This window comes from Salvelinus fontinalis, chromosome 11 (assembly GCF_029448725.1).
Source record: "Salvelinus fontinalis isolate EN_2023a chromosome 11, ASM2944872v1, whole genome shotgun sequence".
In the NCBI taxonomy this organism is placed as follows: domain Eukaryota; kingdom Metazoa; phylum Chordata; class Actinopteri; order Salmoniformes; family Salmonidae; genus Salvelinus; species Salvelinus fontinalis.
In genome coordinates, this window is record NC_074675.1 from 47,515,215 (window position 1) to 47,528,871 (window position 13,657).

Sequence of the window (13,657 nt, forward strand, 5' to 3'; positions counted from 1 at the left end):
CCATACTCATGGTCTGCGGTTGTGAGGCCGGTTGGACATACTGCCAAATTCTCTAAAACGACGCTGGAGGTGGTTTCTCTGGCAACAGCTCTGGTGGACATTCCTGCAGTCAGCATGCCAATTGCACGCTCCCTCAAAACTTGAGAGATCTGTGGCATTGTGTTGTGTGACAAAACTGCACATTTTAGAGTGGCCATTATTGTCCCCAGCGGAAGGTGCACCTGTGTAATGATAATGCTGTTTAACAATCTTCTTGATATGCCACACCTGTCAGGTGGATGGATTATCTTGGCAAAGCAGAAATGCTCACTAACAGGGATATAAACACATTTGAAACAGTGACTCAACCCACTCAAATCGAGTATAGCGGGGAAAAGCCTGGCACAACGTGATGCACCCCTCCTCGGGACGGCATGGGAGAGCGCAAGCAAGCCAGTGACTCAGCCCCCATAATAAGGTCAGAGACAGAGAATTCCAGTGGAGAGTAGATTCATGTTCTGACACACTCATTCCCTCCTTATTCTAGTGCTTATTCTCCTGCAGCTAGTGTTACTCTACAGTATAACTACAATTCTATTGTTTCTTCACTCTCCACTCACTCTCAACAGGCCTTCTTGAAACTTTCAGAACTTTGTCAATGTCCTTGTCCTAGTTACCAACAGGCCTCCTTGAAAGTTGCTAACTAGGACATTGGGAAACTTCTGAAGGGGACTATTTTAATGGCAGTAGCCGTTCAAAGTAGCAGGGTTCCATAGAAGTCAGGAAGAGAACACACACTCTGTGACTGTGGCTGAGAACAAGGGTCCATGAGGGAGGAGAGAAAGAGAGGATTTACAGATTGCCTGTGGATGGGGGACAGGAAAAAGTGGCCTCATAGGTCTTAGCCATGTTATAGTGGACGTTTCTGGGGAGGCTGGGAGCTGGAATGGTTTCAGCCCAGCTTCCTCACTCCTGTCCTGGGACCACCGATTGGTCTACCTGGGACCTGGGGATGTCACTGAAATAAATAACAGTCTTTAAACACATTGGTGAGCGCAGATGCAGACACACACACACACACACACACACACACACACACACACACACACACACACACTCTGATGTGCACATTCACACATAACCTCAGCAAAAAAAGAACGTCCTTTTTTCAGGACCCTGTCTTTCAAAGATAATTTGTAAAAATCCAAATAACTTCACAGATCGTCATTGTAAAGGGTTTAAACACTGTTTCCCATGCTTGTTGAATGGACCATAAACAATTAATGAACATGCACCTGTGGAACGGTCGTTGAGATACTAACAGTTATGAAAACTTAGGACCTTTTTACTGACTGAAAAATACAAAAAGAAAGATGCCCAGTGTCCCTGCTCATCTGCGTGAACCTGCCTTAGGCATGCTGCAAGGAGGCATGAGGACTGCAGATGTGGCCAGGGAAATAAATTGCAATGTACGTACAGTGAGACAGCTAAGACAGCGCTACAGGAAGATAGGACGGACAGCTGATCGTCCTCGCAGTGGCAGACCACGTGTAACAACACCTGTACAGGATTGGTACATCCGAAACATCACACCTGCGGGACAGATGGCAACAACAACTGCCCGAGTTACACCAGGAACGCAAAATCCCTCCATCAGTGCTCAGACTGTCAGCAATAGGCCAAGAGGGGCTGGACTGAGGGCTTGTAGACCTGTTGTAAGGCAGGTCCTCACCAGACATCACCGGCAACAACGTTGCCTATGGGCACAAACCCACCGTCGCTGGACCAGACAGGACTGGCAAAAGTGCTCTTCACTGACGTGTCGCGGTTTTGTCTCACCAGCGTTGATGGACGGATTTGCGTTTATTGTCGAAGGAATGAGCATTACACGGAGGCCTGTACTCTGGAGCGGGATCGATTTGGAGGTGGAGGGTCCATCATGGTCTGGGACGGTGTGTCACAGCATCATCGGACTGAGCTTGTTGTCATTGCAGGCAATCTCAATGCTGTGCGTTACAGGGAAGACATCCTCCTCCCTCATGTGGTACCCTTCCTGCAGGCTCATCCTGACATGACCCTCCAGCATGACAATGCCACCAGCTTTACTGCTCGTTCCGTGCGTGATTTCCTGCAAGACAGGAATATCAGTGTTCTGCCATGGCCAGCAAAGAGCCCGGATCTCAATCCCATTGAGCACATCTGGGACCTGTTGGATCGGAGGGTGAGGGCTAGGATCATTCCCGCCAGAATTGTTGGTTAACTTGCAGGTTCCTAGGTGGAAGAGTGGGGTAACATCTCACAGCAAGAACTGGCAAATCTGGTGCAGTCCATGAGGAGGAGATGCACTGCAGTACTTAATGCAGCTGGTGGCCACACTGTTACTTTTGATTTTGACCCCCCCTGTTCAGTTTATGTCTCAGTTGTTGAATCTTGTTATGTTCATACAAATATTTACACATGTTAAGTTTACGGAAAATAAACGCATTTGACAGTGAGAGGACGTTTCTTTTTTTGCTGAGTTTGTGTATGCCTAATATATGCACAAACACACACATACACAATATCTCAATAACACTAAATACACTGTAGCTATTATACTTTCTCACACGATCTCCTTGTTCCTCGACTCCATTCAACACTCTATCTTCCCAGTCCACTAAAGGTTATGCTTCTTTTATAGATAACAATACATTTCAGTGGTTAAATAAATTATTGTATTCAGCAGAGTAAGAATCTCTTTCCATTCTCCATTCTGAATGACATATAAAAAAAAAGTAAAACTTTATTGTGTCGTGAGGATGTCACAGTGACTGATTCAACTCTCATATGGTTTTCGTCAGACTCGGCTCAATGCTTATAATTAGTGGATCTTGTGATAAAGTCCTTGACATTGTGGAAGGGGTTTTAGAGTTTGTATTCTAGGCTATTGTCACGCCCTGGCCTTAGTATTCTTTGTTTTCTTTAATATTTTAGTTAGGTCAGGGTGTGACATGGGAGAATGTTTTGTGTTTTGTCGGTTTTGGGTGGTTATATGGTAAAGGGGGTGTTGGGTGTAGTGTATGGGTTTGTGTTGAGTGAATGTGTCTAGCTGTGTCTATGTTGGGTGTAGTTGTCTAGGAAAGTCTATGGTTGCCTGAATGGGTTCCCAATTAGAGACAGCTGATTTCTGTTGTCTCTGATTGGGAGCCATATTTAAGGTAGCCATAGGCTTTGGTTTGTTGTGGGTAATTGTCTATGTTATACGTTTGTAGCCTGTGTGTGCACTACGTTCATAGTTTAACGGTCGTTTATTGTTTTTGTTAGTTTGTATAAGTGTTACGTGTTCATCTTCGTCGTTAAAATAAAAAGAAGATGGCTTATTTTCCACATGCTGCGTTTTGGTCCGTCTCTCCCTCACACGATCGTGACAGAATTACCCACCAATGCAGGACCAAGCGGCACAACCGGGAGAATATCGCCTCCCTCGTGACGAGCGGGAGGCAGCGAAAGCCGAGAGGAGGCGATATGAGGAGGCAGCACGGAAGCAAGGCTGGAGACCCGTGAGTAATACCCAAAAATTTCTTGGGGAGGGGCTCATGGGGAGTGTGGCGAGTCCAGATGGGAGATCTGCGTCAACTTCCCGTGCTACCCGTGAGGACTCTAAGAGGGAACCTGAGCCAGTCGGGCTGATATTGGAGGTGAGCAATGGGAATGATACAGAGACTGTTAAGGATTTATTGGGGAGGTTGGAAGAAAGTGAAATGAGGGAGCTGCTGTGTTGGTGCGTGAGGCACAGATCCACCTGACAGAGCGTGTGCGGGATGTGATGTTACCTGAGTCAGCTCTCCATGCTCGTCCTGATGTGCGTGCTAACCATCTGGAAATGACAGTCCCACGAACCAGGCCTCCTGTACGCCTCCCTAGTCCTGCACCTCCTGTATTAGCCCCACGTACTAACTCTCCTGTGACAGTCCCCAGCCCAGTACCACCAGTGCCTCCTCCACGCACTAGCCCTATGGTGCGTGTCTCCAGCCCTTTACCACCAGTGCCTAAACCACGCACCAAGCCTCCTGTGTGTCCCCAGAGTCCTGTGCATCCTGTTGCTGCTCCCCGCACTAGCCCTGAGATGCGTGTCTCCAGTCCGGTACCACCAGTTCCGGCACCACGCACTAGGCCTAATGTGCGCTCCCAGGGTCCAGTATGCCCTGTCCCTTATCCCCGCACTAGCCCTGAGATGCGTGTCCCCAGCCCGGTACCACCAGTTCCGGCATCACGCACTAGGCCTAATGTGCGCTCCCAGGGTCCAGTATGCCCTGTTCCTTCTCCCCGCACTAGCCCTGAGATGCGTGTCCCCAGCCCGGTACCACCAGTTCCGGCAACACGCACCAGGCCTACAGTGCGCCTCAGCCGGCCAGAGTCTGCCGTCTGCACAGCGATGCCTGAACTTCCCGTCTGCCCAGCGCCATCTGAGCCATCCGTCTACCCAGCGCCATCTGAGCCATCCGTCTACCCAGCGCCATCTGAGCCATCCGTCTACCCAGCGCCATCTGAGCCATCCGTCTGTCCCGAGCCGTCAGAGCCGTTCGTCAGTCAGGAGCCGCTAGAGCCATTCGTCAGACAGGGTCTGCCAGAGCCGCCAACCAGACAGGATCTGCCAGAGCCGCTAACCAGACAGGATCTGCCAGAGCCGCCAACCAGACAGGATCTGCCAGAGCCGCCAACCAGACAGGATCTGCCAGAGCCGCCAACCAGACAGGATCTGCCAGAGCCGCCAACCAGACAGGATCTGACAGATCCGTCAGCCAGCCATGAGCAGCCAGATCCGTCAGCCAGCCATGAGCAGCCAGATCCGTCAGCCAGCCATGAGCAGCCAGATCCGTCAGCCAGCTATGAGCAGCCAGATCCGTCAGCCAGCCATGAGCAGCCAGATCCGTCAGCCAGCCATGAGCAGCCAGATCCGTCAGCCAGCCATGGGCCGTCCCTCAGTCCGGAGCTGCCGTCCCTCAGTCCGGAGCTGCCGTCCCTCAGTCCGGAGCTGCCGTCCCTCAGTCCGGAGCTGCCGTCCCTCAGTCCGGAGCTGCCGTCCCTCAGTCCGGAGCTGCCGTCCCTCAGTCCGGAGCTGCCGTCCCTCAGTCCGGAGCTGCCCCTTATCCTGGTGCTGCCCCTTATCCTGGTGCTGCCCCTTATCCTGGTGCTGCCCCTTATCCTGGTGCTGCCCCTTAGTCCGGAGCTGCCCCTTAGTCCGGAGCTGCCCCTTAGTCCGGAGCTGCCCCTTAGTCCGGAGCTGCCCCTTAGTCCGGAACTGCCCCTTAGTCCGGAACTGCCCCTTAATTCAGTGGGGTTAATGTGGAGGGGGGCCATTTGGAGGAAGCTACGGAGGCGGTTAGTGACTGTGGTGGGGTGGGGACCACGACCAGTGCCGGAGCCGCCACCGTGGAAGGAAGCCCACCCAGACCCTCCCCTAGACTGTGTGCTGGTGCGCCCGGAGTTCGCACCTTAAGGGGGGGTTATGTCACGCCCTGGCCTTAGTATTCTTTGTTTTCTTTAATATTTTAGTTAGGTCAGGGTGTGACATGGGGGAATGTTTTGTGTTTTGTCGGTTTTGGGTGGTTATATGGTAAAGGGGGTGTTGGGTGTAGTGTATGGGTTTGTGTTGAGTGAATGTGTCTAGCTGTGTCTATGTTGGGTGTAGTTGTCTAGGAAAGTCTATGGTTGCCTGAATGGGTTCCCAATTAGAGACAGCTGATTTCTGTTGTCTCTGATTGGGAGCCATATTTAAGGTAGCCATAGGCTTTGGTTTGTTGTGGGTAATTGTCTATGTTACACGTTTGTAGCCTGTGTGTGCACTACGTTCATAGCTTCACGGTCGTTTATTGTTTTTGTTAGTTTGTATAAGTGTTACGTGTTCATCTTCGTCGTTAAAATAAAAAGAAGATGGCTTATTTTCCACATGCTGCGTTTTGGTCCGTCTCTCCCTCACACGATCGTGACACCTATTGAGGGACTAAAAGGATTGTTGTTAGATGCCTGTTTGCAGACACCCTATTGAGAGTATTTAAAGAGGAACTAGCGAGGGCAGGAGGGACTATTAGAGGGCAGGAGGGACTATTAGAGGGCAGGAGGGACTGTTAGAGGGCAGGAGGGACTGTTAGAGGGCAGGAGGGACTGTTAGAGGGCAGGAGGGACTGTTAGAGGGCAGGAGGGACTGTTAGAGGGCAGGAGGGACTGTTAGAGGGCAGGAGGGACTGTTAGAGGGCAGGAGAGAGGTGTAGAGGGGGAGGTGTTAGGGGGGAGTAGTGATCATTAAACACCATCCAAACACTTGGAGCCATAAAACTGCCATAAAACTGAGTTCTGCCGAGGTCCCCCGGTTCAACGTGCTTCACCGCGGGGGACAAATGGACTCAGGTCACTGCTTGGTTAGAGTTTCACTGCACTGCAGCTCAAGCTGTCGGCACGTGTTGGAGGAGGGCTCGACAACCCTCTACCACCTCCTATACCTCACTCCTAAAAACCTGGTCCCTTTTCTATGGCTCAGAGGAACCCAGATGTGTGTTTTGCCTTCCGTTCCATCAGAGAAGTGCACCTTTATGGCTTTGAGACCCTGACAGTCTCCATTAACTCGTGCTTTGTTTTCATTACAGAACCTTGAGGCCCTTTTCTGTGCAGGGCCTTGGACACTTTCTTTGCTTCCATATCAAAAGGAGCGTTATTAGCAAGGTGAGTGGAATGATTGTGGCTATCATGGTTGAAAATCAAATCAAATCAACATTTTCAATGTGAGCTAGGCTGGTATCTTTTTTCTTACTTAAGGCTATAGCGTCAGTGTTGGATGACACATTTTATGAGCGAAAGGAATCTTAATTTGATTCCGTGAGTTGCTTTGGTAAAGGACAGAAAAGCGAGTGGGGAATGCAGTATTTACAAAATGTATTACATGTGGGTGTGCACATGCACGCACACACGCACGCACGCACGCACACACACACGCACGCACGCACGCACACACACACACAAAGAAGAACAGACGCAAGTATCATTCAAATAAACAGACACCCATTGAAGATATCCATTCAACCCTTTCGTTACTTCCATTTGCTAGTTAAGCAAAACGTGTTCATGTTCTCTCTGCAAAGACAGAGATAAGAAAGAAGGACCAAAGAAAAGAGAGAAAGCTTCAGCTATGGACTGAAAGGAGACCAAGGGGAACAGAGTGGTGGGCTATTGGAACACAGACAGGTTTTTGTCTGATAATTCTGCTGCTTGTGGAATTATTGAAGAAAACAAAAACATTTTGAAGCGTCATAACTGAATATCTGCCTTGAAGGCCTGGTGGAATGGTGTGTTTTTGTGTGTGTATGTTTGTGTGTGTATGTGCCTGTGTGTGTGTGTGTGCCTGTGTGTGTTGCTGGAGGGTAGGGGATATGGGGGGTAGGGGACATGGGGGGTATGGCTGGGTCCCAAGCTATTTCCATAAACTGACTTATGAAAACCTTACGACACACTCTTAGAAAGATAAATATACACAGTGCAGTGCACCTCCCCCAGCCCTCCCCGAGACACTCACAGGCATCTCACACACACACACACACACACACACACACACACACACACACACACACACACACACACACACACACACACACACACACACACACACACACACACACACACACACACACACACACACACACACACACACAATGAGAACCCCCCGCCTCTTCCAAAAACATATAATTATTTTTTCAATTCCCTCCCTCTTTCCTTCGCTCATTCCCCTCTTGCTCTCCCTCCCTCCCCCTCTCTCGCACCATCTCTCTCCCTCCCTCTCTCTCTTCCCACTCCCTCTCTGAAATCTAGAGACAATCTGCAAGCACTCAACACCGGCACAGAACTCTGTTAGCAGGGAAGACTGAGGTAGTTGGAGAGAGAGAGAGGGTTGGGGAGGTAAAGTGCAGATGAAGAGAGAAAAGTTTGGATGGGAAGAAAAAAAACAAGACACAAATAGTAAAAAAAGTTGAAGAGGAGAAAGAGAAAAAATAAGAAGAAGAAAAGGCGAGGATTTGAAAAGTGAGTTGTGGAGAGTGAACTAACAATGGGCTCCCCAGTGTGCTGTGCTGCTGCTGTAGTTGTCTCACTACTGGGTCTCCTCTACTATAGTCCCCCTGTATGGGGCCAGGAGCTACAGGAGAGGGACGCTCTGTGCAACGAGGACGGCTGCTTCGTGGTCTACTTTCAGCGCAAGACCTTCCTGGACTCCTGGAGGAGTTGCAAGGAGAAGGGAGGCAACCTGGCCACAGTCAAACTCCAAGAGGGGGCTGACACTATCGCTGCTCTCTTCTCCAGCGTGGAGCTACGGGGCCCCAGAACCAAGGTCCGGGTGTGGATTGGTCTCCAGAGACAGCCTCGCCAGTGTACCGCCTCTCGCCCTCTCCGTGGGTTCTCCTGGATTACGGGTGACCAGGATACCCAGTACACCAACTGGCTGAGGGACGACTCACCCAGTACCTGTTCGGCCCCGCGCTGTGTGGTTATGACCTATGGCACAGCCGCCCACGAGCAGCATGATAATTTTAAATGGCTGGACGGCTCGTGTTCGGTGCCCGTGGATGGCTACTTGTGCCACTACACCTACAAGGGCATGTGCCCGGCTATTTGGAGCGAGGGGGGCGGCAATGCCCTCTATAGTACCCCCTTCAGTCTCCTCAGTAGCCTCCTTACCCACGTGCCCTTTGGATCTGTAGCCACGGTGCCCTGCCCGGGGGGCACAGAGGAGGAGCAGTCAGTGCTGTGTATGCTGAGGGAGGATGGCACTGTGGGGTGGTCCAGGGAGACGCCCCTCTGCCTTGACACCACAGAGAAGAGCTGGTGTGATCGGGACAATGGAGGCTGCGAGCATTTCTGCCAGGAGGCCAGGGAACACTACTACTGTGAGTGCTCGGACGGCTTTCAGCTCGGTGACGACGGGCAGACATGTGTTGCTGTCGACCGGTGCCACAGTGCCCCCTGCGAGTTCGAATGCCTTCCGCTGTCGGACGGCTACCGCTGTGCCTGCCCCGAAGGCTACATGCTGGCCCCGGATGAGCGTGGTTGCCTGGATGTAGATGAGTGCCTGCAGAGTCCCTGCGAGCAGCTGTGCGTCAACGCCCCGGGAACCTTCGAGTGCCGCTGCCGCCAGGGCTACCGGCCGGACCAGGAGGTCGACTGCGAGGACGTGGATGAGTGCATGGAGGACCCCTGTGAGCACGCCTGCGAGAACACGCCTGGCTCCCACATTTGCCACTGCCACCTGGGCTTCTCCCCCCTGCCAGAGGACCCCTCCCACTGCCAGGACACCGACGAGTGTCAGATCCCTGGGACATGTCAGCAGATGTGTGTAAACTACGAGGGGGGCTTCGAGTGTTACTGCGAGGTGGGCTACGAGCTACTCTCTGACCAATTCTCCTGCAGGAAGATAGGGGAGGACTCACCCACCACAGACACGCCCTCGTACCCCTGGGTCACCCGCCAACCCGGTTCCAAGTGGGACCCCCAGCAGACCTACACCGACTGGCCCCTGGGGGAGGAAGAGTCCCTGGACTGGCTCACAGACCCTCCCAGGCTGGAAAGTGACATCCTCTGGGTCACCAGTGCACCCCAGGAGGAGCCAGTCCTAAACCACAACCCATTCCTGCCCCCCCCCACGGAAGAGACCGAGGAGGAGGAGGAAGAAGAGGAGGAGGAGGAGGAGGAGTATACACCTGGCTGGGACATCATGAATTGGAATGTCCCAGCCAAGGTCCAGCCAGAGTTGGAACCCACACCCAGTCTCTCTCCCAGCCCCACATCCGACACAATCCTCACCCCAACTCCCACCTCTGACAGGTATTGGTTTGAGGAGGATGAGGAAACCACTACCAGTCCCTCAGTCCTCCCCACCTCCACTGTCTCGGGAGGGGCCTGGAACTGGTTCTGGATCAGTTCCACCCCCACCAGCCAAGACCAAGGACTTACCACATGGCAGGAGCCAATCACTGACCAGTATGTCCCCGCATCCAACTATGATGAAGCTGATGAGAATGAAGAAGTGGGGGTAATTGACGATGTGTGGGTGACATCCCCCCCAGAGATGGACCAGGACCCAGGCCAGCACATCCCCTCCCTGCCTTCTCCCCTGGCTCCTCAAACCCCCCTCACACCCGACCAGGGCGTGGTGGAGGTGGAGAGGGAGGATGAGAGGGAGCCGTCCCCGGAGGACGTGGTGGAGGTGGAAGATGAGAGGGGGCCGCCCCAGGAGGATGTGGTGGAGGTGGAGAGGGAGGATGAGAGGGAGCCGCCCCCGGAGGACGTGGTGGAGGTGGAAGATGAGAGGGGGCCGCCCCAGGAGGATGTGGTGGAGGTGGAGAGGGAGGATGAGAGGGAGCCGCCCCCGGAGGACGTGGTGGAGGTGGAAGATGAGAGGGGGCCGCCCAAGGAGGATGTGGTGGAGGTGGAGGGGGAGGATGAAAGGGGGTCGCCCCAGGAGGACATATTGGAGGTGGAGGGAAAGGATGAGAGGGGGCTGCCCCAGGAGGACGTGGTGGAGGTGGAGGGGGAGAATGAGAGGGGGCCGCCCCAGGAGGACGTGGTGGAGGTGGAGGGAAAGGATGAGAGGGGGCTGCCCCAGGAGGACGTGGTGGAGGTGGAGGGGGAGGATGAAAGGGGGTCGCCCCAGGAGGACATATTGGAGGTGGAGGGAAAGGATGAGAGGGGGCTGCCCCAGGAGGACGTGGTGGAGGTGGAGGGGGAGAATGAGAGGGGGCCGCCCCAGGAGGACGTGGTGGAGGTGGAGGTGGAGAGAAAGGATGAGAGGGAGCCGCCACAGGAGGACGTAGGGGAGGAGGAGGTGGAGAGAAAGGATGAGAGGGAGCCGCCACAGGAGGACGTATTGGAGGTGGAGGGGGAGGATGAGAGGGAGCCTCCCCAGGAGGACGTATTGGAGGTGGAGGGGGAGGATGAGAGGGAGCCGCCCCAGGAGGACGTATTGGAGGTGGAGGGGGAGGATGAGAGGGAGCCTCCCCAGGAGGATGAGAGTAGCCAGAAGCAGGATGGTGCCAACTGGCTGCTGGTAGGCCTCCTGGTGCCCCTTTGTATCTTCATCGTGGTGATGGTGGCACTGGGCATCGTCTACTGCACCCGTTGCGCTGTCACGCCACGCAACAAGTCTGCCACCGACTGCTACCATTGGATCTCTGGGGCGCACGACAAGCAGGGCGCGCTCAATCCCAGCAAGGGGATGCAGTCACATGTTTAAACAGACGAAACGATGAAAGACTTGTAGATAAATCAACTTTTTATAAATAAGAGGAGAGGATATGAAGAAGGTAAGAGAGGACTTGGGTGATTGTTTCACTGTATGCGACTCTGTGAAACACTTGGATGTTTCTGTGGAATATCGGTTGAAAGAGAAAAGAGAAGAAACAGGAAGCAATACAACAACAACAAAAAAACGGATCCATTTTTTGGGGTGATTTGACATTATTGTTGCTTACGCAGATCTCACAGGACAAGGTATATGATCCCTATATGATTGCACTATAGGGTCATAATAGAAACCATCTATTGTGATTGTTGTTGAATACGTCATCTGGTTATAGTTACAGATGCTGTGGGAATACACTGTTAATGTATCAGCATTGCCATCTGAAAACCTAAGCCAAAGAACTATACTGTAGCTTCTAGCATTTTTTGTTGTCCATGAAATCTGGGTGTCTGCATCTTTCAAAGAAACGCTCAGGTTTTGAGCTCATTCCCCAAAGTGTGGTGTCACAAATTACTATTTTTGTCAACTTTGTCAAAGAAGCAGGTTCTTATTTACCTCAGAAGTTGGTGAATGAAGGCGGTTGTGATTCACGCTCCTTTGCAGGACAACAGACATTTCAGCAGTTGAACCAAACTATACAAGCAAGACTGTCATGACGCTGTTGAGAAAAAGCAATCACTCGGATATTACTTTCATGCTTCTGCTTTTTTTAAGTACCGGAACAAATCAATTCACACCACAGACCAAATTAGTTTTTTATACAGTACGCGTGTATATATGTGTTTGGTGGATTGTTTTTGTAAATGTATAGTTCGTAGCAATGACTTTTCCAGAAAATGTGTTAGTGTCATGACTCCTGATTCAATGAAGTGCCTTTTGTTTCATATAGACCACAGAACTCTTAGTAATTCCATGGAATGTCTGTCTGTCTAAGGGGAGGGTTCCTTCCATTCAACTCCAATTTAACTAACTCTCCTAGTCAACTCACCCATGCTCCTCATGTAGGTTTGAGTGCAGATGTAAGATGTGTTTGTATTACAGACTACAAGGACTGTAATGGGGGTCACAGGCTCCCGATTGACTTTACCGTTGGCCTTTTCAGTGAACTAGTGATCTTTCAATCGCTCCCCAGTCCCATGTCACATACTGTAAGTGTTCAGCACGCCCCACTCCTTCTTGTTACAGGCCTGGCCTTAGCTTTCTATGGACTTCCTTAATAGCCATGATGGGACAATACCAACATTTACAGTTTGAAGTCACTGCACCCTCTAGCAACTTTGACAGTAACTGCAGTCCCCCTTCAAAGGATGGCTTGCACTTGTAAATGACAGACTATCAGAAATGACAGACAATGAAATCAATCTAAGATGTGCCTTCTGATCTAAGGACTGTGAAATGCTTTTGAAAATTTTTGTTACCCGTTAGGTTTTAAGTAATTGTTAATTAAAATGTTATGGTAAGGGTTGTATCGATGTTCATGTCTTGTGATTTAATGGTTCATGGTCCAGTCACTTCATAATGTAGTCCTGTCTGTTTTAGGAGACATGCAGAAATCTCAGTTTGAAATTGATTCCTAGTGCACAGAGAGTATATGGAAGCAGCACTAAGTTGAAGAGGCCCTATTGAGTGTTTAAATAAACACCTTAAGACGTCCTCCAACGCTGACGGGAGAGGCGGGAGGGTGTGTGAACGTAGGAATATCACAGCTCTGCAACAAACACAACGTTTAGAATGCATCAATCAAAACCCACAGGGGTGGGAAATGATTCATACAAACTCTCCCACAACAATCTCACTGTATTAGGCAACACCCGTCCCCAATACCTAGGAATTGTTTATCAAATCAAATTATATTTTTCACATTGTCAAATACAACAGTTGTACACTTTACCTTGAAATGCTTACTTGGGAGCACTTTCCCAGCAACGCAGTGTTCAAAAGATAAATGATAAAATACTCATCTTATCTTATTAGGCAACACCAGTCCCCAATACCCAGGCTGCAGTGTTTGTGTGTCATCATAGCTGGCAGGGTCGGCTCCTTATTGCATATTAACGGAACGTGTTGATCACAACCAGACTGGGGCTCAGTGTGGAGCTCTAAGGGGGCCTCTTCGTGTTCAATCTCTGATCCATCCGGTCACCTCTCACTAGAGGCCTGCTTCATGACATGCTGCTGTTAAAACCCGGAGGTTATCTGATGCCACTGACCATAGAGATCACAGAGATATTTATTCATCTCTGTGCCACAGACTGCAGCCAGCCAAAGGCCTTGCCTGTGAGGCCGGGCGGTGATCACTCACAGGGGATAGATGTGCCACTGACTACAGAGATGTTATTTTTGTAAATATCTTTATGACTTTCTGTGCCACAGACAGAACGCAGTGAAATGCCACCCTGTAAGGGGATTGCTCATGGG

At 51.2% G+C, this 13,657-nt stretch overlaps 1 protein-coding gene across 1 annotated transcript; it reads left to right on the plus strand.

Annotated features, from left to right (window-relative positions):
* The first annotated feature begins 7,802 nt into the window (after positions 1-7,802).
* Positions 7,803-12,705, plus strand: cd248a (CD248 molecule, endosialin a). Its single transcript, XM_055938925.1, has one exon. The coding sequence runs from the start codon at positions 8,054-8,056 to the stop codon at positions 11,228-11,230; it is 3,177 nt and encodes a 1,058-aa protein (XP_055794900.1). The 5' UTR covers positions 7,803-8,053; the 3' UTR covers positions 11,231-12,705.
* Positions 12,706-13,657: the final 952 nt, after the last annotated feature.

Bases quoted from the DNA above. Each gene is read 5' to 3' on its own strand.
- cd248a (XM_055938925.1), top strand. From the start codon at position 8,054: ATGGGCTCCCCAGTGTGCTGTGCTGCTGCTGTAGTTGTCTCACTACTG.